The sequence below is a fragment of the Calonectris borealis genome, chromosome 17 (genome assembly GCF_964195595.1).
Source record: "Calonectris borealis chromosome 17, bCalBor7.hap1.2, whole genome shotgun sequence".
NCBI lineage: Eukaryota > Metazoa > Chordata > Aves > Procellariiformes > Procellariidae > Calonectris > Calonectris borealis.
In genome coordinates, this window is record NC_134328.1 from 4,122,703 (window position 1) to 4,150,611 (window position 27,909).

General features: G+C 38.0%; 1 protein-coding gene across 3 annotated transcripts in view; it reads left to right on the top strand.

Moving 5' to 3' along the window:
• PTPRT (protein tyrosine phosphatase receptor type T) overlaps positions 1-27,909 on the top strand; it is a 458,488-nt gene that overhangs the window by 161,151 nt on the left and 269,428 nt on the right. For 2 of the 3 annotated variants that reach the window (XM_075166323.1, XM_075166325.1), the window contains exons 3-5: positions 17,109-17,380; positions 23,317-23,398; positions 26,620-26,735. In XM_075166323.1, coding sequence (XP_075022424.1) covers positions 17,109-17,380; positions 23,317-23,398; positions 26,620-26,735 — 470 coding nt within the window. Of the gene's footprint in view, positions 1-17,108; positions 17,381-21,496; positions 21,560-23,316; positions 23,399-26,619; positions 26,736-27,909 lie in introns of those variants that run through there. The other variant, XM_075166326.1, reaches the window with a different exon arrangement.

Genomic DNA, 27,909 nt, shown 5'->3' on the forward strand with positions numbered 1-27,909 from the left:
GTTACTCTCATTAAGTGTCAGTAGAACCTCCAAAGTAAAAAATGCTGTTGCCTACCTGTCATAAACATTGAGATTACTTCAACAGTTGTTTTTCAGAGGTATAAACGTTATTATTTTTGTTACTCTTCACCTGTGAGTGGAGTGCCATTCTAGTACCTGTGGACAGAGTACATATGCTGACCCTGCTGTAGTGCACATGGGGTTAATACCAGCAGTAGTCAATCAAAGTGGAAGTGGCCTCTAGAAGGGGAGAAGTTGTGTAAGATCCATCAGATGTTTTGACTGTTAACACTGCTACATGTTTAAGTAACTACCTATTTTTTGGATCACGTTGCAAGCTTAAGTAATGTTAATAAATAAGATTCTGTAATGATACATTTTATGTCGTGTACAACCACTGGAGGAAGAAATCTTATTTAATTACTCATTTTGAGACATTTTATTATTTCTCCTGTGATTTTGTCTCCAAAGCTGTCTGGATGAGTGCAATCTGGAAAACAAAAGTGGCATTCGGTTTTCCTGTTGAGTTACCTTCTTAAGCAAAGATGGTTTAAGTTAAAGTATCCTGCTGATTCTTGTGCTACCTGTCTTCTGCGCACATCAGAAAATATTCTGAACAGTTATTTGACAAATACTTTAAAGATTTGAGGATTGTATCTGCAAAAGATAAAGTTTTCAGGGTAGTTTTCTTGCATGACGACATCTGAAAGCTTTAATCACTTTAGGGAAATATCAGCAACTCATAACTGTATGACATGCACAGACACACATGTATTTCAAGAGAATATGCTGAATTATTTTCTTACCAGCAAGGCATCTCTTTAATGCCTAGTTTGATATTGTGAAGACAGCTGAAGGAGTAAGGGAATAACTGACACCAAGCAGCATTTCTAGTGGCAGTGGAAGTACAATGAATATCTGTCACACAGCATATGATTTTGATAAAAACTAATACACGTCTGGAATTGCAATATTATTGTCAGTGGATTAAAAATTCTTGTGTCCAGAGCCTGACAGCAACACAGGGTGTGCATTTATGTGTGTGCATGTGAAGGATGGGATCCAAATTCTCTTCTTTCTTGGTTGGAATTCACAAGTGAAAAGTCGAATGAAAATCATCCCAGTTTGCCAGAAACTCACCTGGCCATTTAAACTGGGTTCTAAAAATGAACACGATGTGGCTGCTAGGGAAGTCTCTATCCCAAAGTCTATGTCAGAACGATGTTGACTCTTGGAGCTGTCTACAACACAAATAACTCATGCAGTAAGAGTAGAATTTGATATATTAAACTAGGAGGAACAGAAGTATAATCCTGGACTAGATTTCTGTAATAGAGATTAACGGGAAAACTGAAAGCTTCATTGCATCCACATGCTTAGAAGGTTAGTCTGTTTGCATGAATTTGTGAAAATTCTAGTTAACTCAGTGTAAATCCTACATAAATGGCTCGTTTGTTTGCCAGGCCATGAGGAGCAATTACTTTTCAAAGATAGATAATTCTACTGAGGAAATGCTTGTTAATAATTTGGCACTGATCCTGATCGTGCTGAGTTCGGGAGGAGGTTCGTTTGTCTGGTTCATTTAGAACAGGACCAGAACCTGAGAAAACTGCTCGAGTGTATTTTAATTTGAGTTCCTTCTACCCAAGGTATTTACAACCTGTTTCAACTGCAAACTCTTGAATAGTAGGGATAAGCCTTGCCTATGGAAAAATCTCTGTTCCCTTTTGAAGTCGTGCCAGCATTGAAAACTTCATTCAGGTTCTGAAAATGTGACTGAAGTTTTCACTTTACCTCTTGGCCATCTGAAATGCTCTGCTGTAATTGCCTAACACTCCAATCAAGTCTCAATACTTTATATTGTTCCAAGACATTTAATTTAGAATTGTAATTTTTATTCCTATTTATTCTGTGAACATCTCCCAGTATTTTCATTGTCTGGTAATGACTAAAATGTGTAATCCCCAAACGATGTTTCATACCTGCTTAAATTACAACAATTTTAATAAATAGAATTAGTGAATTGAAAGTGTGTTAGAGCTGTCCTTTTACTGAAGTACACGTGTATCTTGCTGTTGGTTTCAGTGGAAGAAGTAAGATTGGGGCTATATGCCATTTGTACTTTACATCAGGAAGTGTAGCTTATATATTGGAGCAAGTCATTCAACCATTTCTACATTTGGTGGCATCTTTGAAGACTGAAAGTACCAACTGAGAGAGACTGCTGGGACTGTAATGACTAGCAAATAAGTGTAAACTTGGAGGATAAAAATGGCATTCTACTTTAAAAAAATGAAAAGGAGCCTACTAGGAATAATTTCAAACTGTGGTTAGACACTTGAAATTGGGGTGAAGAAATAACTTCACAATAAGATAATAGGAGATACTAGGTTTATTTAAATCTTCTAGTTGCAGGGAACGAGAACTGGTGAGTCAGCTAGAATATGAGTAATTAGCTTCTTCACTTGATGAAAAATGTATGCTTCAGATGGTCTAAACGATTACTTTGCACTAGTCTTACTTGTAGAAATTATCATGTCTTTTTTTGGACCTTTCTGCATGGATGTCAGACTAAGGTACTGTTGGGCAAACGACCAGTGGTGGTTTTCATAAGGAACAAGAAGTCTTTTTGGTAATCTGAGGAAATTTTGAAGTGAAGTGGTTGTTTTGCTAATATGTTTTTTTCATAGCTGTTTAAGAGTGGGGAAATTTTTTTTTTCTTTAAAGAAAAGAAAAAGGGGTGATCCTAGAAAGCTTGGAGTAGAATGATTGAAACAATAACAAAGAGATGAATCCACTTAGGGTGAATCCAGCATGGAAGACTAACCAGCAGAGCATTTGCAGGGAAAACTATGACTTTCTACTGTAGAGAAATTACTTCTATGCCAGTGTAATAATGGATTAAAAGTGGATTTACCAGGGATTTCAAAGCTTTTGAAATACCTCCTTAGAGTTTATTAAATAAAGTAATCCTCAGGGGGGGAATAAAATTCTATGTGGGATCTGAAGACTAGCAGAGACAGAAAATAGTCAAATGTGGCAGAAGGTTAACAACTGATGTCTCAAATGTCTTTCCTAATAATATATTAAACTGCATTCTGTAAGAGGAAATGAGCAATTAAATACGTAACGTGGCACTGACAGAAAAATTTGTTGAGAGCTGTGAGGAACGTGAGACAAACTAACAGCTGGCGTACTTGGGATAGGTTAGGGGCTGTGTCTCATGTATAACTTACGATTTCTTGTTAACGTTACAAACTCAGTTTACTCTGCAAACCAAAAAATCTCTGTTTGTGTAAGTTCAGTCTTGTACTGTCTGTAATTTTTAGCTCCATCCACTTAAACAAAGTGCCAAGAGCTGGTGCCATGTTTTGTAATATGGTTATATTTACCTTTTATTTAAATGAAATCCTCCTAGTCAGTTCAATGCCTTTATGACCATACAAACCAGTCATTTTGGTGTGACAGGTACTACATAAAAGTTACCTAGTGGGGAAAAAGATGGATTTAGATTGGATCTAGGAACTCACCAGGTAAAACATTTGAAGTTTCCATCCAAGCAGTGATACCAAGTCAGTCTGTCGTCACCTGCAGAGCTCAGAATGGGTGTTGTAGTCCACAGCCCTGTTGGTTTTCACCAGGAAAATCTTCACCAGAAAATGTGACTTGGTAGATAATCATTAATTTCTAATAAAAATTTAACATCATGTATATAACACTGTTAGGTTCTAAATGAACTGCTGTCCACAGGAAATAAATCTATATGTACTTTTGGACAATTTAGTAAAAAATATTTACACAGGCATCCAGCTGGGCTCAAAAAAGCATACAGGAATAATAGTCTTTGTAGATACTGGTAATCCTGTTGCTGCTTAATACCAAAAATACCAAGATGTGATTTGCAATAAAATATTACAAATTATGTGTATGTTAAGCGTACTGAGCATATTTGTTTGATTAAAACATGGGGACATATACAGTGGCTCAAAGGCAACATATTTCAAGCTGCTCAAAGAAATGCTTTGTTATTGAACACTACTGTCAAGTTATTTGCGTAAAAATATTTGTCAAGTTTCAGTGACTATCAGATGTTCACTTAAATAATGATTAGACTTTTGTGTAATGATGGATCTAGTTTAATAATCTTGAATTGCAACTGCATGGTTTGGGATTTTTTTAAGCACAAATATTGTCTTGCATCATGAGCCAGTCACCAAATTAATCACGTTATACAGAAATGTCTTCTATTTGGATTAAATTAATATTTTATCACGGAGACTTAGGCACCTTCTCTGAATGCTAGTACTAGCCACTCTTGGCAACTGAGCTGCTTCAAGGAGGCATTTCCTTTTCTCATCTTGATATATGTCAGTAACATTCAGCTAGAAAGTGTCCCCCCGAACAGTACAATACCACTGGAAAAGAGGATGCTGATTGTAACTCCCCTGTTTAGGCTGCTGTAATTATAACAGGAGTTAAGATAGGCAAACAAACATTGCCTGTTTTAAAGAAAAATCTGGTCTAATTTAGTTCCCATGGGAATGAGCAAATGATAGTGATCACAGCTGGTAAAGATGTGGGTTGGAATGGCTGAGGCTCCTTTCTCCTGTGCCAATACGCCTCCACAGTGGTCTGCATCAGCCTCTGCTTTTGCAGTTTTGAGCTGCTCCTTTTGAGAAAGTCTTGTGCTGCCATACTGTGTGGTGGCTTGTGAGATGGCCTTAATTATTTTCTGAATTCACTGTGCCCAATTCCATCCTTGGCTATACTGCAGTATACCCAGAATAGCATCACTGACTTCAACAGCTCCCAACACTTTGTTGAAACTGAGCTCAGCAAAGTTGAAAATTTGATGCAAAAATAGCTCAGCGTATAACCTTTAACATATTCTGAGTTTAGAGCTGTAGTGTTGATTTCTTAAAACGTGCAAATATGTGACCATATGGTTAGAAAATGGTTATGTAAAAACAAACTGTTTAAGAAACAATTCCTCTTCAGACATCATTTGCTATAGTTGCCTTTTGGCATTACGTTTAATATGTGTTTTCTGTCACAAATATAAAAGGTAATAATCCCTCTGCAGTTTCGTAGAAAATGTTACATATACAAGACATATGGAAGTTTTACACAAGTTGCAGAGATCATAAATGTTGGCTAGTAATGTAGCTGCATGCCTACTAATGAGATGTTTAATTCTGGCTGACATGTAAACTACTTCTAATACTCTAGAATTATGCAATAAAAAATACTCAACTATTTTTCTTTAATGATTAAGCAAACAGAGTCCAATACATTGAAAATAAGTATGTGCTTGAACTACATGGAATTCACTACTTTCTAGTAAAGTAATATTTTCACCAAAATACTTCTGGCAGCTGTCTTGCTGATGCCAAAGGCGATTCTAAAGTGTCTTTCAGAAAGTCCTCATTGGTTCAACCTTTAGGGTCCAATTGGCCCAGCAATTTAGATTTTATGTCAGTTTTAATTAAACACAACAGCAAGAAGATAAGCATGGTTTATTAACTTATCAAGAACAAGATGCTACAGATAGAGCTGTCTTAGCTGATGATCTGATGAGGCATTGGAGACACGCAGTAGGCTTTGTGTGATGCAAACTGTGAGACACAGTAGGCTGGTGCCTGAGAACCTTGAGCGACACCAGGGTGACCACCTGATAGTATTCAATCTCAGTGGCCTTAGAGTAGCCAAATTAAAGCAAATTAAACTGAACCTTATTATGCACCTTGAACCATCCATCCACACACTTCTCACGATGAGGCTGCATCCAATAGATATCTGTTGTATCCTTGGAGAGGGAGAAGGCGGCATAATGAAGTTTGTGGTCTGTGTCCTTCATCTTTTAAAATGCGTGTGGAAGACAGAATTAGGCAAAAGTGAAAAAATGTGTTCAGAGACAAACCAGAATTGGAAAACAAGATCAACACAAAACAAAAGTAGAGAACAAAAGGTACCCTGGGAAAGGACTGTTGCTAATTTTTTAAAGTCTTAGTTGATCAACAGTTGTATCTGGATAATGCAGAATAGATAGTCTATAAGGATAATCATGTGTTATTAGGGGTTTTTTGTGTCTGTTGACCATTACGTGTATCAGACATTCATGGGAAAGATAGCTTATGAAAACAGAAATTTTAATCCTAATTTTGCGCGTCATGTACATTTAGGTGTATCAAAGCATGTTTCTGTTGACAGTTTTGATACCAGAGGCAGCAGGCTTTTTGACCTGTGTCTTGCTGCTCCTTCCAAGGAGGGTTGATGTTGCAGTAGCTGAGATAGTAGTGAATTAATTATTTAATTGCTTGTAGTCACCTAAAACATGCTTTCCTTGAATCTGTATCTACCTGCCTGGAGAGATTTTTATTTTTAGCCATTGGGTTTTAACAAGATACAGAATTTTATTTTTTAAAAAAGTACCATAATTGAAAACAAAGCTGAGGCATGCATAATAAGTAGCAATTACTTTTTCAGAAAAGTCTTTACTGACCACTACCTCTGAATGCCCTTATTGTTGGTATTTCGTCGTAAGAGGGTTCTTTAAAATCTAATTATAAATTATGCTCTTTACACAAGTAGTTGTATGTCTTGAACTTAAAAATTCGACGAGGTCTTTTCCAGAGGATGTATACAGAGGCTGCTTACTGAAATACTGCCATTTCCATGACAGAGAGAGGCATTTGGCAGCAGTTTATGCTACAGGTGAAATCAGGTGAGGAAGATATTTGGTATTCTGCTGAATCCTGAGCCGCCTTGAACAGCGTTTGCGAGAGGCTTTGAACAGAGGCTTGCTAATGTCCCTGCATTAGGACATTCTCTTTCAAGGCTCAGCTGTAATAAAGCTCTTGGGTGCTAAGAACAAGATTTGCAATGTCTTTAAATGAAGATATGTTGAATTATGGCCGTTCCCCCTATTTTGTTTATTTGCCCGTTTAATAACCTAAACTTTGTTAAGTGTTTAAATCAATTGTCTACATTTTACTGAAGTGTTAAGATAGTGATGGATAGGATAAATAGTTGTCAGGCTACTGGAATTAAAAAGCAACAAAACCTGTTCAGTTTTCAGGGTTTAGTGTACATTTTCATCAGTTTTAAAAAATGATGATGTAATGAAGAAGGTATAATTAAAGTTGTAGAGAATTCTCATCTTGTTTATAGGGAATCATATGTTTATTGTTACAAGATTCCTTTACCTGATAGACTGGAATAGCTCCATTGCTAATGGACCCTTTTTTTTTTAATAGCACTGCCAAACAATTTATACCATATTTATAAATAATGGCATAAGGACACTGTGAAAGTATACTACACCAGTGACCTTAGCAACATTGAATGCTGGCAGTGAGTCTAGTAAAAAGTTTTTCACTGTTGAGATTTATAGAATTGTTTCTGGTTCTACAGCATACACCATTTTTTGTTTCTTGGTGAACCTAGGCTTACAACTTTTATTAATGAAACGTTTATGAAATGTGGGAAGAAAATTCTTGAAATAACTGTGGAGCCTAGAGAGAAGCATGAGATATGCAGAACAGTTGCCAGATGGCTGTAACTTCAGAGCAATGGCTCTCTTCTGAGATTTGACGAACAATGATTTCTGCTTTGTACATCAAAATTTGAGTTTGTTGGTGAAGAGGAAAAGGTGATTTGACCACTGATGCTGTTCCAGCAAACATCAGCTGCAAACGTTCTTCCACTGGTTTATAAGGAGGGAAGGACTGTGCTCTAGAGATGCAAGTGGAAAGCAACACTGGACATCACCTTACACCACTGTAGTGAGAAATTTTGTCATGAATCTTCATGATAAACTGATTGTAGACTAGAATTATTACATGTCAGTGCTTTCAGGAACTGTCTGATCCAACACTTAGAACAAGCTTTTGCGGCATGTTGAAGCGTAGTTGAGTATCACTGCTGTGTTCGTGTCTATACAGATGTGAATTAACCTTTATGCACTGATTTTCCATGCTGAATCTAACAGGTTCCCGTATTGAATATAGGCTACTAGAGACGACTCTGACCTGTAGCTGAGGCCAGAAACTAGTAGTAGAGAAAAGGCTTTTTTTTTTCTTTTTTTTTTTTTTCTGCCTTGTTGTTTCTGTGGTGTTACAGTCAGTTGTCTTACAGTGCCAGGATTTCTAGCTCAGTGATCATGCGTATGCGAGAAATTGAGACAACGAGAAGTCCCTCCTGTACTTAAAAATTTCCTCTTGCCTCTCCTGTGTTGGATGCTATCACTCTCCCAAGTGCTTCTTTTCATTGCTATTTTTATAAGAGTTCTGCCTTCACATTTCAGTTTAATTTTCTTCGGGCCAATGAAGAAATCCCCATTTGTCACTGAGGAAATTATGAAGTCAGAACCTGAATCATGCATGTTAGCTTTATATTGCAAATATGTCAATCTCTATCATTGGCTGTCCTTGGTAAATGCCAAAGAATTATGTGACCAAGTGCTATACATATATGTTACGTTATAAGAAGAATGCTTTCAACAATAGAACAGGGAAGAAGCTATTTTCACTTAATGATTTGAATATTCTTGTAAGGTTAAAAGAGCATCCCTTTAACAAGTAGGGTCCTTCCCTATGCATGAAGTGAAAAGCAGCATATAGAAGTAACAAAACCAGGCAAACAAATTTTGGGTGGATCGCAATATACGTTGCTGGGACACTATAACCCAGGCTGGACCACAAAGCTTCTGGACTCTGAATCCCATCTCTTAATGAGACCATCTCTCTGCTGTTAAGAGAACTGGGGTTCTGAAACTTTTGACAAAACATTTCATCTCCAAGTCCCTGTTTCACAGCCTCTTGAAGAAATCCCATTATCCACCTTAAAACCCTCTGCTAATTAGGCCCTTGTTGGCTTTGTCAGTCATTTGATCTCTTCCCATCTAGATTTCGTCGTTGAAGAGGGCTTGCTGACTCTGATCCACCAGCATGTAAAGAGGCAAACCACTAAAATGTGATATTTTTTCTTTGTAATCCATGATATATTTTCATCTTGTTTCTTCTGTCAGAGTAGTTTAATGTTTCCCATTTTGGATGGTAAAGCCCCCGCAGTAGATGTCGCTTACTTCAGGAGTGAATAAAGGGAAGCTGTCATTTGGCTGGAGGCCATTCCTGGGTTGTTAGCATCTTTCAATGTCTGTGGGTCACCATTATTCAGACCTTGGAAAACATTTGTAAAAGGAGTGTAGTCTGATAACACCTGTGATTTACTGGTAGCAGTGTCTGAATGCCACTGAAAATGCCAGCAGTCATTTATGGCTCAATCGGTGGAATCAATGAAAAAGTCTTCAATTTGCAGTTATGAAACTGTGGGAAACCTGGTTTCCTAGTTCTGAGTATTGTCCTATAATTATTTGGTTTTATACAAAGCAAAAGAGTTGCAAACTTCTCCCCTCCCAAGGACATTTGGAAATGTGCAAACCAGACCTTCTTTTGTTACATACCTAGGCTTTCAGGGAAGATTGGCAAAGCATTTATGCCACAATCTTCACTTTCTCTAAATAATTACAGCAAATATTTGTGGTCACTGAAGTCATATGGGATCAGTCTTGTTCTCAGAGAAGATTTTTCTTACAAAAAAGCCCCAATAACATAATTCTTTCCATGAGATTAATTTCCAGAAGAAAAGCTCTTTACAAATAGTAGACTGTCTCTTTAAAAAATACTTTCCTATTATCCGACAATTTCCCAAGAGAATGAATTGTCTTCATGAATTATACTGAACTCAACTTGCAGTTTATATTCATATTTATCTGTGAATCACACTCTTTTTATTTCACTAGTAGATTAATTCAGTATGACCCACATTTGAGAAATAAAACCCATGGGTCTGATTTTGTCCTGATACTTGAAAAAGGGATAACAGCTGTGAGCTACACCTTGTTTAATTTTGAGTTTGTACAAACGCTGCTGTCTGTAGTACTTCAGTCGGGGGAAGAGATTTCTGAGCCTTGTTCAGTTGCTGTACACGAGTATGAAGAGTGGGGATATAAAAATGTGGGAAGTGTGAAGCAGGGAGGTAATCATAACTTTTCATAAAGTAAGAACTACAAATTAAGCAGCAGTACCTTAAGGCAAGTGCATGGAAATATTTATTTATTTTTTCCAGCACAATGTATAATTAAACTATAGAGCTTGTTGACAGAGTCTTATTCCTGATTGACTCAACAAAAATTATGGGAGGAAGATCAGTCTGTGGCTAATCAATGAAAGGGGTAGATGCAGCTTTTGACTTTAAAAATCTTGACATAGCTGTCAGAAGCTTGAAATGGTAAATTCTGCTTCACAGTACCCTGATTCTGCTTAAAGTGTCGCTTTGTCACTGCTGGAAACCAAGTGTTGAGGTAGATGGACTTTTTTCTTATATTGTCCTTAAACATATTTTTTCATACTTAGTGTAGATGCTTTTCAATATCTATTCTATGGCATTCAGATTGACTTGACAGTATTATAAATATGTGCTTTACCAAAAGATATACAAAAACATGGTATGTGGGAAACCTTACTAGGAAAGGCATGAGCTTGTTTAGCTGGCTGGCATAGGTGCTTCTTGCTTGATCTGTCCTTCTGTAAAAATACCTGTGATAAAGGCCTTCCAGGTCAGTATACGAGATAGTGAACTGACTCTGACCCTAATCCTAGTCCACTGGTAATGAAATACTGGGAAATAGTCAAAGCACTCTTGCAAAGGAAAGTCACACCTCGCAAATCTATTGGAATACTTCGATGGTTTTTTTTTATAAAAAGAAGGGCAAGTAAATTGGATTTTGTTGTTAAAATGACTTTCAAAAACAATACAATGGATTTCCAAAAGATGTTTGAGAGGACTCTTCCTTAAAAGAAGTGAGGCTTCAGTAGAAGAGACAAGGTGCTCAAAAGGTGCACAGAGAAGAGGCGAAGACCAGCAGTAAACTCTCAGTAGGGGAGCTACCGGAGGTGTCCCCCTAGGATCTGTGCTGCGGCCTGTGCTCTGCAACGTGCTCATCCTTGAAAGGAAGGTGAAAGGTACGGTGAGAAATCACACCTGCAAAGCTGCCAATGTAATTAATGCTGTTCTAAATAATTTTATTCTCCTTGACTATGAACTGTCCTTCGTTTTGATATCCATCCACACAGTTTGTGTGGCAGTTTTTTCTTGTGTCTTGGGGATTTATAGTAGGAGACTTTTCTTCTCATTTATCACTTAAAACTGCGAAGATGTATACTCATTCACTTACATATATAGGTTAAAGTGACTGGGGTGAATACTGTGGTTTACTATTCTAATAAACATCCATCTTAGAATATTTTGGTTTTGTATCCAATTAGAACAGCTTCATTTCCCCCCTATTTTTGATTAAATATAAAGTTACCACAGCTCTCTTGGTACTGTAGTTGAGCTGCAGAAGAGTTAAGTCCTGCTGCAGTCAGAGGCAGGACAGAGCTTCACGCATTTCCAGGTTAGGGTGTTATAGTCTGGATGGGTGGTGGCAGTTAGATGGGTCAAAGCTGCTTGGATGACAGCTGTTGATGGTAGCTCTTGTTTGCAGATGGCATCAAACTGGAGGGAACAGTTGATACAACTGGGGGTAAAGCCACCGTTTAGGGATATGGATACAGGCTGGAGGAATGGGCCGATAGGAACATTATGAAATTTAATATGGACCAATACAGCAATACCTGGGAAGACAACTTGGACACTAAGTGGCTGGGGAACAGCTCCGCTGAAGAGGACCTGATGATCTCGGCAGATGGCAAGCTGAACATGAGCTAGTGGTGTGCTCTGGAAGCAAAGGAGGCTAATGGCATCCTGGGCTGTTTTGACAAGGTCATAGCCAGTAGACAAATGGAAGTGGTTTCATTGCCACTCATTGGATTGCATTGAGCATACTGTGCCCAGTTGTGGGTGTCATAATATCAGAGAGACTGATGAACTGGAGCAAGTTCAACGAAGGCCACCACGTCTGTGGGACTGGAGCTCTTGCCCTGTAAGAAGAGGCTGAGGAGTTACCAGGGATTGTTCAGCCTGGGTCAAGGAAGGCTTTGGGGGGACAGTGGCTCCCAAGTACCTACAAGGAGGTTATCAGGAATACCAAGTTAGGGTCTTTACTGCAGCAAGTGTCTGGAGACAAAGGGTATAAGGTGAAACGAGAAGTTTTGGACTGAATATAAGGAAAAACTATGAGGGCAGTCAAGCAATGGAGGGGGTTTCCCAGAGGGGATGAGTGGTCCTGGGAGGTTTGTAAGACTCAGTAGGTAAAAGCTCTGAGAAACATGATCTGGCCTCATAGCTGACCCTGCTTTGAGCTGGAGCTTGGCCTGAGGCCCCTTCCAACCCAGATTATTCCGTGTTGCTTTGTTCCACCTTAACGAGGACAGAAAGTAAGTCAGACTTACTTTTTTGGAGATAGAATTGTTCTTTGGAAATAAGCAAAACTGTGTCCAAAACATGCTCATGCACCTGCTGGAAAACTCATTCCTTTATTTTGGGAAGGAGTTTGCTCTTTAAAAGAACATTCTGTACCTGATTCTGGTTTTCAAGGTTTTAGAAGTCTTGCTTTGCAGTTGAGCATTTTGACAGCTTTCTTTTCAAGTTTACATTCAGTCTTTAACGGTTGCTATAATTTCACTTTTAAACAGCATGGTTCTTCAAAGCCAACAGTGAAACAGCATCAACTGAGGTCTGTCTGGTGATCATGAGGGGTTCTCTGTGGCTCATTTCTTCAGCTGTCATTTGTCAGAACACACTCATGTAATCTTAATGAACAATGTGCAAAGCCATTAAAAACTCAATTACAGCTTTCTTTTTACTGCAGACGTGAGAAAATGCAATCATAAAGTGCTGATGTGTAAACACAATAGCCACCATCTGCTACAGAGTAGCATTTCAGCTCCAAAAAGAGGATATATGTTGCAGATGCATCAATAATAGGACGCTTATCAAAGCATCATTATACACTAAGCAGGGGAAAAATTGAAATTTATGGCCAGCTAGAGAGCACTTCATAGTTTAATTCCCCAATTTTCAGTGCTATGTTTAATAACTATGAGAGAGTGCCGTTTTATGTTCCTGTCATTTGAACGGATTTTTAAAAATGAATTTATTTACCATCTTTGCATCCTCCTTGCTTTTGACTGATCCGAACATAACACATTCATTTTTGGTTATTCAGGAAAACAACAGCAAGATATTAATTAATCTAACCTGTTGATCCAAGAGCACTAAATTTAATTGACCTGACATTCAGTCTGCTTTAATGAGCATATACTTCTGTGTCCAATAAATATAAAAAAGAACTTTTACACAGCATAGGTAATTTTTTTTGCCCCAAACTCATTTTTTCAGTTCAGTGTTGACTTTATGACATTTGAACTTTCTGGATGGAGGTAAACAAAACAATGAGGCTAAATGATTTTTTTTTTTCCCCTACTATTGTTACTTTTCAAAATTGGATATGCAATGGTCTAAATAAGAGTTTCTCCAAGGTACCTTTTGTTTTATTCAGATTCTTGCCTGGAGACATTTAAGTGGCGTTCAGTCATCCATTGATCAATAATTTGTATTTGTGACATGTTAATTTATTCTCTAGCTCTTTATATGAGTGGAAAATATGACAAGTGGTTTGTTGGTGCCAGACCAGATTGTATCTTTTTTATTTGCACATATAGGCCTATAAATTGAGAATAAGTCCCATCAGCTTCAATTCTGTGTTCAGTCTAAAGAAGGCTGTCAGACCCTGAATCACAATATGTCAATTTTTATTAAGGATAATAAGGAAAACCACACTTGTCCTTAAAAGGCTGGTTTGATATTTTTTTTTTTCTGGTGGGAGCGATTTTCATGATCTCTCACCTGCCTCTAAGTGATGTATCCTGCCCAGACAAGCTTCACTGGGTATGGACATTTATAATAGGACAGTGGATGTCAGCGGTTGATCTTGGAGCATGCAGAGCAACCTTTTGAAGGTCCTAGAGGACAGGGGACAGGATACCCATTCAAGTTCACACTGTGAAAAGAAAAATGAAAATGTGTACAGATGGGTATATTTGGAGGCCAGTTTATAGAATACAGGGTATAATTTATTCACAACTGAATTTTGTAAATCGGCGTATTCTTGTATCCGATGTGAATCACAGTCTTGACAAAACTGTAAGTTTCCACCCGCTGCAGCGGCCAGGCTTGAGGTGTTGTGCACTGTGCCTTGACTGGCCAGGGGAAGGGTTTGGTGTGGAAGCCACCACACTAAGTCTCTGCAGAAATAAGGCACGTGGTATAGTTAGTAGATGACAAACTGATTTAAACAAGGTGTGACTACTTTTCTCTGACAGAGATGGCACTAGAAGTGGAAAATTTCCATCTTTTCCACTCATATAAATAATACCTCTTCCCGGGACTTCACTGGAGACACATTTTTATAGTATTTTCTCCTATATCTCTAGGCGTACTGTATGAAAAACCACATAAGCTATAAATAAGAAGCTATGAATAATTTGCATATGACAATTGTTTGTAAGACTATTCTTTTAGTTACTAAGACTAATTATTTTGTTAAGTGCTTTTTGGTGGATGGATATTTTACTTGCTGGTGTTGTCAGTCGCTAGATTCAGGCTCCATACTCTCTCTAGAATTGTCAGCAGTTGTACAAAAGGCCATTGTCATACCGCAAATAGCTTGTGATTCATTTTTTTGTGGGTGGCAAAAAATAAAATTGTAATTATTGCTTTGAACTTTTTATAAAAGCTGATGTTTTTTCTCCCAGAGGAAAGCTCGTTATTTTTATACATGAACCTGTAAAAGTGAAATACTCCCTAACTTTTTCTATCACTGCAACACTCACTTACCCCAGTGTAGTTCAAGACCATATTGTGTTAGACACAGTACAGCTTCAGAGTAGTTCTTCAGGGTAGGAATCCATGTATTATCCAAATAAAAATAAAAAAAAAAGTTGAGAAGGATGTCCAGAAGTGAAATGATGTGCCCTATGATCCAATCAACGATGGTGCAAAAATGAGTTTTCCTGGGTTCCTACTCAGTGTAGCAGGCACTTAGTCAAAAACCATGTGGATGCACAGGAGCTCTGTTTTTCTTTTCTGAGTGTTTTAATTGACTGTGCCATCATCCTCAAATATGAGATCTGGCAAATGTTGAACTTGTCTTCATTGTATCTTGCCCAGTTTCTCAAAATGGCATTGACGTGCTGCAGGCAGTGCATTTCACAGCAGCTGCTATACTCCTCTATGCTATACTACTGTTACTCAGCAGTTTTACAGTGTCTTTCCTCCCAGATTCTCAGTAGAAGAGTGGTTCTTAGGACTATTCTTGCTTTGTAAGGGAAGATAAGGCAGACTATATGTACTGACAGAGATCATGGAAGTGAGTGTCATAATTAATCTTAGAAACCAGGCTGTCGGGTTTTCAGCCTGCTGCCTTAACTATCAGGCTGTGCTGCCTCTTCAAGCCTGTTGGCAATTGTGCTTTCTGATAATAAATTATCCTAGGTCATAGAAACAGAATCCAAATCTCACTTTCTCAAAACTTTAGCTTATTTGGCTGGATGTTTAAGAACAATATGTATACAGCACTTGCTGAAGAAGGGGATTTTGTGGTTGACTGGGAGCAGAATTAGATCAACAGTGAACATTTGTCAGGATCCAGTCTTATGGACTTTGATTATTAGAGAGAAATTGAAAAGTTTGGATTCAGCTTTTATGTTTCTCAAAGTCCTTGCTGTGAATATGGAATTTCTTGATTTGGGGCCATTTTGATTTTCAGCATATCAGAATGAAAGATAAGATTGCCAGAGAGGATCTTGCCTATAAATTTTCATATTTCTTAGGTCAGCCTCATTCCCAGACAAAATCTGTATACAAAATGCAGGGAAAAAAACATTTTTGTGGGAGGAAGTTGCTGGTATCTCTTGATATAAATTTAGAATATATGGCTGTTCACTGCACAGATTGATCAAAATGTTTATTTGGTTCATCTGAGTGTCACACGGCTATGACATGGAATAGGGAAGTCAGTAGGTTAGATGTGAGGCAAGACTTTTCAAACTCAATCTTCTCTGAACTGAAGAGGCCAGCAGAGAAATACGTTTGTAGCATGCCCTGGCAGCAGCATCAGAACTGAGAGTGTCAAGAGGGCTGCATTTGATTAAAAATTATCATGTCTGGCTGCTGACACACAGATTCCACTCCCCCCCCATCTTAGTATTTTCTTCAGGTTTTTCCGAGTGTGAGTGTCTGCACACACATAAAGGACATCCTTTAAACAGAATTGAATCACATAACTTTCATAATGTTTTTCCTTATTGCTAACATTTGTCACCTTGATACATCTGTGAAGAGATGAGTTGAGACACAATGTGCTGTAAAATAACTGCTTGATGAATCAAAGTGCGAGTTCAACATCAAGTGCCATGCTTAATATGATGCAAGCTTCCAGGTTAACATAAATTGCCTTAGTATATATTTCCCTCCCTAAATTCAGCCTGTCCTTCCCTCCCATAAGAGTAATTGTCCTTGTTACACTGTTTCTAGTTGAGATGTTGCTGTTAACTAACAAGCTTAATTCATTTGGGCTCTGAAAATGGGTTTGTTCTTAACACATTACAACTTTCAAAAGTTTATAGTGGCAAGATGCAGGGTTCACAGGTTGGCACGAAGTGGGTAGGGCCATGTAGACAAGCATCAGCTGAGAATTTGTTCCATTGTTGTAGTTTTTGTGTTGAATGTGCCTTTGGGGGACTGTACGCGGTAGCAGAGCCTCATTGGTAATTGAAGTGTGAATATGCTTTTGTTTAGAGTGACTGTTTTATCACAAGATTATAAAATAATAAAAGCAAAATAGTATTTTTATTTTGATTTTTAAGTTATTTAATTAAAGTGGTTCTAGTTGGCCCTGAATCTATTTGTGTATATACCTTTCAATTTTAATATCCTTTCTTTCTGTTACCTAAAAACTAGCATAAAACAGCTAGTTTGAGTTCTTCAGATGAATGTTTTGTTTACTGGCTTCTAAGGGCATCACTGACTTTTCTAATGGAACTGCTTTTACTGAAAAAGCCAAGCAAACCCACTCTTTCTTCTCTTTTTGCTTTCCTCTATAGGCTCCTTCATGATGGTGAACAGCTCTGGGCGGGCATCTGGGCAGAAAGCTCACTTGCTGTTGCCTACGCTGAAGGAAAATGACACTCACTGCATCGACTTCCACTATTACTTATCCAGCAGAGACCGTTCGAGTCCTGGCTCTCTGAATGTCTACGTGAAGGTGAATGGAGGACCACAGGGCAATCCCATATGGAACGTCTCGGGGGTTGTTACAGAAGGCTGGGTGAAAGCAGAACTTGCCATCAGTACGTTTTGGCCACATTTTTATCAGGTATGACTTTGTAATATTTTTCTCTCTTTTTCTTTTGAACACTTGGCTAGGTATGAGTTAAGCTGTTGTTAGCAATAGGTATTCTGAAAATCAAATTCTTCTCCCCTTCCTGAATTTTTCCTATCAGAATGCGTTTACATATAGCAGTTTTATAGCAAGAGGGTTATGTAGGCATCTTGACCTATTTCTTGTCGCTTCACCCTTTTTCTTCAGTTGTTGTCAGGTCACAGCGTGATGGATAGACTACTGGGAGTCAAATTATTGGCAAGTTAAAACCCACGTGTTTATCATGAAATTGGCACAAAACCAGAGTTGTATTGGTACTTTCCATGGCACTGTGTAAATGTAAATACAACTGGGTGTCTAGATGTGTAACTGTAGCTCTGCATAAATTTGCCTGAACTATTTTTGGCCCTTGGTTAGTTCCATAAGAAGGAACGTTATTCACTCAAGCTTTGCATCTGGACTTTTCCTGTGTGCCCATAGGAGGGGGGTGTAAGTATATAAGCTACTAATAAAATCTCGTACCATGTTATCAACATGAGTATACCCTTCACCAGATCCTCTGTTCCTCTTCCTTTTAGCACTGCTTGTAACATAATTTCACTTGTTCGGGTAGGAGATTTATTTTTTTTTAAAACAAGCACAAAGTTGAGGAATGTAATGGGTAAGTTGTTTTTCGGTTACATTAATTTTACAGCTACTTGTTAGTTGTCCACTTAAAACTTCATGTGGCAACTTTGCAGTCATTGCTTTAGTTTTAATTAGATAAGATTGCACACAATGGACTTGCGTACTTCTTGTTAGGTGTTGAAGGCATATTTTTGTCTTGTTTTATATTCAGGACAAAAAAAAAGCCTGGTAGGTAATTGCACGCTAAACCTTGTAGGAAAAGCTGGTGTACATATGATACTAATAAAAGACATGAGTAAGATAGGAATTATGCTAGAATAAACTATGAAAAGGCAGCAAATAGTCTGTGGATAGAAAGCAGGAGAAAGAAAAGCTTTTTTTTTTTCCCTTTTTTTTTTTGCTTCTAATAACTGGGTAGGAGGTCTGTAAAATCTGAGCTGAAGTAGACTGCTTTAATGTTCTGCCGCTGAAAAAGAGTTGGGGATATCAGCAGAATACATGGAGCATACTATGCAGCGTGAGAGGAAGGGTTAAAGAGATGCAAATGTGGGGAAAGTGGTGTTTTAAGGGCTGTGCACAACTTGTCACTTGTTCTGAAGTCATATTAAAGTGCTTATACTCTATTTATATTAACATGAACCTGGTCATGAACCAGATTTGCTTCATAGTAGGTGCTCCACAGAGATAACAGAAATGACCTTTCACCCAGATAATCGGTGCTTGAAAAACCTGGAAGACAGTCTGATCTCACACTAAGAGAGATCCTGCTCTTAGATATACCAATAGTAGACTTCCTGAGCCTTACTTAATTCTTTTGCAAGTCCTTTTGCAGGTCAAGTTTGCTTTTCCTGAGCAAAAAATCCTTTAAATCAAACAAGAATTTTTCACTGCAGCGCAAAAATGAACAGATTGGAAACCAGCAGTAACAGCCTAGGAAGAGGTCCTTCCTAGAAAATGCAAGGGTTTTCTTTTTTACTTTTCAATGAATGAGGGTGATGTTTCCTTCTGCTTATATTTGTATTCTTCTTCCTTAAGTGTGGCTTTTAAAATTTGAGATCCGTCCCACTATTATGGGGGATCTAATAGACTGATCTATCATCAGTCCCTGATTTTATAATTTTATAAGCCATCTTCTGTTGATGGTCTGCAATCCTATATATTTAATCAAGGTTTTTTCTGAAAAAAAAAAAAAAAAAAAAAAAAGAAAAGAAAACTTTAAGCTTGCAAAAGTGAAGAGGAAAACACAATGAAGGACTTAGCCAAAATTATTGCTATTTGGCAGCCTAAAGTAACACTTCTGGCTAAAGGAGTCCGAAGGTGGCAGGGTGACTAAAGCTTGGGTGCACTGTTGCCTAGGGAGTGTCTCATTTCACACTCACAACCTAGGATGTGCCATCAGAGTGTTATTTGTCAGCTTTAAATCAAAATTGCATGCCTGGAGAACTCTTTGTACGCAAGAGGCCTGAAAGCATGTTCTGTATTTCAAAAGCACCAGGTAAAAAAGGAAGAAATAGCATTTCTCCTAAATAAATCATATCTGCATCAGACAAAATGTGGATTATTCTCTTAATGCACAGAAACCGCACCATCTTGAATTGCAGCGTGCATCGAAAATTCAGTCAGGCAAGAAGTCTGAAACTACCTGCCCTGGGTCTGAGGCTTTGACAAGTGCTTTGAGCTTCGGAGATGCGACTAGTGGAAAACTAGTAACCAAGCCAATTGCCAGAGGTCATGTTTTAGGTCTGGCAGTTCTGTGCAAGGGTCATATGAGTTATCGGGATCCAAAAGCACTCTGCTGAGATATAAACGTGGGGATGGTGGAGATTTATAATGTCTACCCTAGAGTTACTCGTACTTGGATTCCCAGCCTGCAAATATTTTTAGTGTAGCGAGAAAAAGCCATAATAGTTCTTGGAGAAAGGTAATACATGTAATCTTGAATTACTGCTTGCCATAAGGATGAACTTAGTCCCAGAATGCACCAAGGGCAGCACTAGAATCTGCCAGGAAGAGGTTTTTTGATGTATAGCAAGGAACGTTATTGATCCATGCCTGAAGAAAACTGTTGTACCACAACAGATGAGCCAGGCTACGTTGCTAATACAGACGTTGGTATATAGCAGTGAAATGTAGGATTGCTTATTGGTAAGGAAACATGAAATGACTTAGTATTTGCAGTTCTCAGGAGCATTTAAGAATGTTTTTTAAGAGTAAAGCTTTGCATTTCGTTATCAATATTAATTTCTGAGAAGTTCCTTAAACACAAAGCATTGTTAAATGCCTACGTTTCAACCATTACACTACATTTTTGACTGAAGTTAAAAGGACATGAGAGATATTCAGTGTGAAATTTGCAGAACTGGGCCCCATAAGCATGGATTCCTGCATTTTCCTCATGTTGCGTCTCAATTCCCTGTTTTCAGAAGAACCTGGGTGCTTCTGTGCTTCTTGCTTTGATAGGGCTGAGGTGCTGCAAAATACAGAAAAAGACAACAATGTGGAAGTTTGAACTGGGAAATAACAAGAATGAGTGTAAAGTGGAACAGATAATAAAAACAATATTGTGTGAATTGAGAGGAATCCTCCATTCTTTTCAGTGGATTCTGCACCAGTATACATGGGTTTTTTATGAGCTGACTCTGTTGTTATCAGCTTAAGTTATACTGTACTGTATTAAAGACTCAGTACGTGTCGGTAATTAACAGAAGATGAATCTCTATGTATCGGTGCTTACTTTTGCCATGCACTAATAGCTAATGCCAATGCCTTGGAGAACTTTTCTTTCCAAGTTCTTGGCTTGCAGGAAATTGAGAATTAATTCATTGTGGCTTATAGCTTCTCACAAATGCAAAACTAAAATAAGATTTTGTAGCTGTAATCTTGAACTTTAATTCAAGTCTGAAGGGAGTTGCAGTAGTTGCTTACATGACCTTCCCAGTAAGTGTAATTTTTATCATGAATGACATTTCATTTCTGAAATAAATTATAATTTCCATACTAAGCACTTGCCTTATAGTCTTATTTTATACAGTCCCTAAAAAGCCTATCAAGAACGTTGATAATACAAAACACTTGTTTTTTGGATTATTTTATCTTCCAGGGACTTGCTTGCTCCTATTGCTCCCTGGACGCCTATTTTTTGTCCACCCTCCTCTGGAGTAGAACTTTGTTTTTACATATTTTTAGCACTTGAGCTTTTCTTAGTTTATATCTTTGCCTGTTAAATTTTTGTGTTCTACCTGTTTTTATCATGTATTTTTTCCAATGGACGTATTTCAGAAGATCTCACATTTGGATGTGTTTTGAATTAGGGGAGCAGATCTTAGGAAGCAGTGGAAACATGAGTAGAAACTACATTCTGGAGGCCCAAATGCAAAGCAAAATGATTAACAGTAATTCTGTACTTACAAAGGACATACTGGTCTACTTTCATAGCCAGGGCATGCAGTGATCAGCATTTGGACAGTTGAAATCTTCTGATGAAGGAGGTGGAGAAGAGGCTAAACAGTGACAGGCTGGGAATACCAGCTTTTATTTAGAATGAAAGTAAGTGTTGAAAACTGGCTTTAAGTAATTAACTTTGTGTTCTAGTAATGAATTTTAGAGGTTACAAATTACTGAAATACTTTCTCCTACGAAACAAGTAGCTGCACTGGAATACTGCTCTAACAGTAATAACTGTGCCAGCTGAACATGTTAATGAACTCTGTCCTTGAAAACATTATTGTATACTCATGCAAAAATGAGCAATTTAGTACAGTGTGAATATTACTTTAGTAAGAGGGAATGAAACTGGGGACATCCCTTTCAAGTGCAGAGGACAGCATCCATTATATCTCCACCCATTCTTTTTTGTTTAAATAGTAAAGGATAACACTTCATTCCTTTGGGAAGAGAATCACTAACTTGAGAGGTAGCACTACCGAGATGTTAAATTATCAGTCTGCATTTTTCTTTTTTTCTATTGCAGTTTAGCTTTTTAAATTTCTTGTTCCTCATAGAATCACAGAATATCTCAAGTTGGAAGGGACCATAAGGATCATCAAGTTCAACTCCCTCCTCCTTGCAGGACTACCTAAAACTAAACCATATGATGAAGAGCGTCGTCCAGACGTTCGGTGAACTCTGACAGGCTTGGTGCCGTGACCGCTTCCCCGGGGAGCCTGTTCCGGGGACCGACCACCTCTCAGTGAAGAACCTTTTCCTAATGTCCAGTCTGAACAGCTACATTCCATTTCCTCGTGTCCTATCGGTGGTCACCAGGGAGAGGAGATCAGCACCTCCTCTCCACTGCCCCCCATGAGGAAGGTGTAGACTGCGATGAGGGCACAGTCTACAACTTACGTCCTACTGTCCTTTAATTGTCGGGCAAACTACATCATATTTAATACTACTTTCTCCTGAATTTTTAGTTAGCTTATTTGGCAGTAGTTAACTTAGTTTTAATGATCTCTTTGTCAGTTTTTTAAGTTTTTTTTTTCTGCACTGCTGATTTTCAGATAGCCTGTATATTTTTAGTAACAGGATACTTCAGATTAGGGCAGTTTTCCAAGTAAAATCACAAAGCCATAGGGAAGAATGAGATTTTTGTTCATCTGTAATTGAATATCTGTCTATTCAGACCCAAATTAGTGGAACACTTTAATTATCCAGATACATAAATAAAATAGAAAGTGCTAGTTAGTGTGCCATTAATGTAGAGGAATACTACATGTGGTTTTTAAGAATATTCATTCTCAGACCATGTTAGTTCAATTCAGAGAAAGACAGGAACAACCTTATTATATCTGGGAGTATCTTACTACAGTCCAGTAACTAGAATCCAGGGTCATCCATTGCTCGTAATTTGCTTTCTAATACTGCAGTGACATGCATGCCAAATCAAGGTTCTCTCTAGAACAATCCATGCAGGGTTATTGATTCGATAAAAGAATGTTATCTCATGTACAGCATTCTCCAACTTTCCGAGGCATACTAAGAGCAAGATGTCAAATGATTATCCACCTAATGTTCTGGTGGTTAATATAGGTATACACACACCTATATTTTCTCTTCCAAATGAAAGAAGCACATAGTTGTCTCTAATCCTAATGAATGTTGCTCTAACTTTTTGTTTTCCATATGAAACAGATTTTCAATCTTTGGTATGCATGTACATACTGAATTGCCTTGTATCCCTTCATTATTAATGACAAAATGCCTTGAATGACTCGGACACTGGCATAAGAGCATAATATGGTGACTGGCCAAATGACTAGTGTAGCTATTCTTTTAAGAAAACTTTTTCTTATTTTGTATTTCAGGTGATATTTGAATCTGTCTCTTTGAAAGGACATCCAGGGTACATAGCTGTGGATGAAGTCAGAGTTCTCGCCCATCCATGCAGTGAGCACTCTTTGTTTTTCTAACTGTATCAACGTGTTACATACCAGGCTTTGCAGTCTAAAGGAGTGATTTGCCCAGTTTGGTCAGCACTAAAATGTCTTCTTGTATCCCTCTGAGACACCTACAGACAACCAGCCTTGCATGATTACATAACTTTGCAGGTTGTGCAAAGGCAAAACTGCTCTCAGTCTATAGCTGGCACCAGGACATCTGTGGAAGTCTCTCTTCCTCTCTTGTTATGAGAATATAAACCGGATTGTTTTATTATTTCTGAATCATATTGCTGTAGAAAACAATCTAAAAAGCTTCTGATAACATTCTGTGTGGTTAATGTAAGAAAAGAAGAAACAAACAAATTGTTTCAGTATTTCCTTGGTAAAGGACATATCCCAAAGATTGGTCTCTCTCAACAAATGTTAAACCCACTCAGCACTCCTGTAAAGATATTAAAAATAAATCTCATTCAGACAATACTCTTGCACAGCAGTAGAAACTAATGCAGGTTCATTACGCTGTGCAAAAATATTAGTGCCGCGTTTCTTCTATTGCAGCCATAATAATAAGCTTAGATTACCACCCCCCCCTTTAAATAAATCTTGAGCCTCAATCTTTGAGTCTGAACTCGTTTGGTTTCTCTGTGCATCTACAGTGTGGCTTGAGGACTTTGTGTGTCTATATTGTGTATGTAGGATACAGTTTCTTCTAAAGATTTTTTTTAACAGCCTCTAACAGCCCCTCTCACTAGTTCATAGTTTTAGTAAGACAGTGACAGCTGCTCACAAAAAAATCACGGATCATATCAATGGAGTGAAATCAACTGGTTTCCTTGCAATACAGAATTTCAAAGAGTAGCTGCCATTCAGTGTGACAGACATGGTTCTGCTCAAGTTTAACAGGACATTTCTGATAGCTGTAGTATGGTTAATTGCTGTTTAACTAAATTATATTTGTATTTACCATGTGCTCATTGTTCAGGCCTTTGGGTGCATTTACTTCATTAAGAAATACTTACAATCTGTATTAACCAGATGTTGCTGATAACTGGCAGCATCCAAACAAATCCCCCAAATGGTCTGTGTGCGTTCCACAAAATGTTGGGTGATGACTGATACCTTTACTGGGAAAGAGACCACTGAACAAACTATGGGACAAAGCCTAGACAAGAAAGTTACGGGATTTAAAAAAAAGAGGCAGAATGCTGTGTTACACCTCTGTTAATGAAGTATTTAAACTAATTTTAAATCAATTTCTCCAAGTATATGCAGGTCCCTCTTCAAAATTAAGTGCATTCTTGGTGACTCAAAACCGAAATTATTCAAACAGTTAACTACTCCGTTTCGAATCAGTTTGCAACCTGCAGCATACAGAACTCATTACAAGCTGCAAGTTCTCTGCAGTCTTTGTAAATGCTTGTCCTGTCTGATTCCTGGTGTGGCTTTTGTTGCCCAGCGATGACAGTCACCAGGGTAAATGTCACCAGAGTGTGTTCCGTTGACTTATACAGGTTTTGCCCCTCATATTTATTTTACTATTGTTATAACTCAAAACACAGGGACCGTGAAGCTCCTGATGACCCTCGAAGTAACTGAAATTATTGGTGTTATTTCTTCATTTCTACTTTACCTTCATAGATGACAGTATAGCAGACAAACCTAAGTATCAGCAAAACCGCAGTGAAATGCCCCTAATGACAAAGTAATGGAGAAAAATAAACATCTTCCTGGTGTTGCCTTTTTTTTTGTCCTGTGTAGGAATGCACTGGAGTATCAATTTTCATTATGCTAAAAGCTCATTGACTACGTGTGCATGAGCACTTGCAATCGTAGGACAGCCCTATGGTCCAGAACCTGCGCAGACCTGAGGACTAGGAGTTTGACGTGACTAGGTGTGACTGCACTCACGCAGGCTACGCAGCTTCATATTTGGCTTGTATCTGCCCACCTTAGGCTGCAGGCAGAAATTACTAGCACTAGCCTGCAAATATCATGTAGTACGTTCTGACTGTCACCCAGAGGTAGTTTCCCAGTAACCTTTGATGCAAATTACTGATCCCCAGAAAGCACGATGGTACAGAGTCACTCTCTTTCAGGAGCTGTCAGCAAACTGAGCGTGTGGTGAATGGGATACAGAAGCCAAATAAAAACATTTGGCATAGTGTATAGGCATGTGTTCTCTGTTCATGCGTCTATAGTAGCCAAATACTTATATGTAAAGCTTCATGCATGCACAGACACAGATGCCCACATCCTTTTGAAGCTATTTGATTCCAATAGAACAAGATGGGTTGGTATGTCCTCTGAAATTATGTATTTCATCAGTGTTTAATCATACTAGAAAATGTTAAAGATGAAGCTGAAAAACTCTGACCTTTAGAGTCTCATAAAACTGTTCAGTGTGTCCTACTAAAAGTTTTCAAATGGTGCACAAACTTTCTTCTGAAGGCCAGTAAGAACTAAGTTCATCTAAAAGTGTCAGATTCACTACTGTAATCTTTTTTATTTTCCTGTGAGTTAACTTACAGAGGTAAATGAGTCTGGTATTTAGTCAAAAAGATAATCCTTTGATCTAGTTCCTTTGTGAACAAATGCAATGTCTGCATTTTAATATCAGTGGTTTGATATTGAATCGATACTGAATTTAGTATCAGCAAAACACTGATATCAGTGGTCTTAAACAAATACAGTGATACAATACTGTCAGTAATATGAATATTTCATTTAATATCTGATTTGATAGTAATGACATATTATTATTCTAAAGGTCTAGAATGTACTTGATAGTCAATAAAATAAAAAGGAAAAAAAGACCCTTGTGAAAATTTGGTTTGGGTCAGTCATGCTTGACAAGCTCAGAAGCATTTGATTTTTTTTTGACCTTTTTAGAAACACAATTTTCTGAATACAAGAAATTACTCAATTACTCTTTATAGCAAGCAGTAAGAACTTGTGCTGATGACCATGAACTTGTGTTGTGATTTGATCTAAGTCTGTGTTTTTAGATGTGCCAGAGCTCTGTTTGATCCCTTAGGCCATCCTCTGTCAGATCGATGATCCACCTCACTCTGCAGTGAATAGTTAAATACTGAAGGACAGCTTTATTTTGCAAAATCACTTTGTCAAGGATAGGCCCTAATGCTTTGCTGAGTGTTTCGATCTGTGTTGGTGTAACACATTTAATTACCACCTTGCTCTACCCTTGCAATACTTTGCATCTTTTGTTAGGAAAAGCACCTCATTTCCTACGACTTCAGAACGTGGAGGTTAATGTAGGACAGAACGCGACATTCCAGTGCATTGCTGGCGGGAAGTGGTCGCAGCATGACAAACTCTGGCTCCAGGTAAAGTAATGCGCTTGTTTTTGCGGTGGATTTTTTTGTATGTTTGGTTTTGGTTTGTTGTTTTTTACTATTTCAAGTAAAATAAGTAGATGGAGAAAGACTGCGTGGTGGGGCAAAATCTTTTCATCAATATCCTTTGAGAAGTGCCTTAAATTGTTTCTAGGTGAGAATTTAAGGTGACAAAGTACAGAATCATGATACAGAAAATGGAAAATGGCCAGTCACAGCAAAATTTGGGTTTCAAACAAATGCCCATGCACCAGTAAGCACTCAGTCATAAAGCGGAAGAGACAGAACAAGTGGAATAGTTCTTCACTTCTGCTTAATTATGCAATCTCCTTTCCTCTCACCCTCCAAAAATGTCCTCAGCCCAGAGTCAATGACAATATGTTAAGAAGGAAACCTACTCTTAGGGTCCAAGATTACTACCTGGATGGTGAAAACAGGCAAAACCAGTCTGTATCCACTGTTTTTCTTCCTCCTAGTTTCCCTTGTCTGCACTGATAGCAGGTTGTTCCTTTTAGTCACTCACTAAAAGACCAAAACATTCCCTCTCTTCATGTCTGTATTTTCACCCTACGGGTTGGTCATGCTATTCAGGTGGGTATAGTAACAAGCTTAAGAACACATTTTCAGTTCTAGAGTTAGAAATGGAACATATATCAAACTGGAGATGTGGAGTGCATGTTTCCCAGTGAAGGACAAAATTATTTCTTTTGCTCTTTGAAGTGCTCGGATATGTGGAGTCCCAACATTACCATGCTGTATGCATAGAACTCTTCTAGAAGCTTTTAAAATAGTTGAGCTCTTTGCTTTTTCTAAACTTCCGTGCCATTAAACACTTAACGTCCCAAACAAGTCAAGAGGATTCTCTTGCTATATGTGCTGTGCATGTACATAGGGCCAACATAAACTTTCAGAACGCTTAAGGCAGTCAACAGTTTTTATTCTCAGCTTGGACCTATGTGACTGGGGGCCTGACCACCCATATTTGTAACATCTGAGGCAGATAAGAATCATCTTTGTCATGGTTCCTATGGCATTTGTACTCAAATACCTAACAGATTTTTCTCAAATTTTTTAATTGACATTTTAATAAGCTTTAAAAATAACAATTTCAAATCTAGTTTAAATACTAGGGGAGGAATCAGTTTACCTAATCATAAAAATGAAA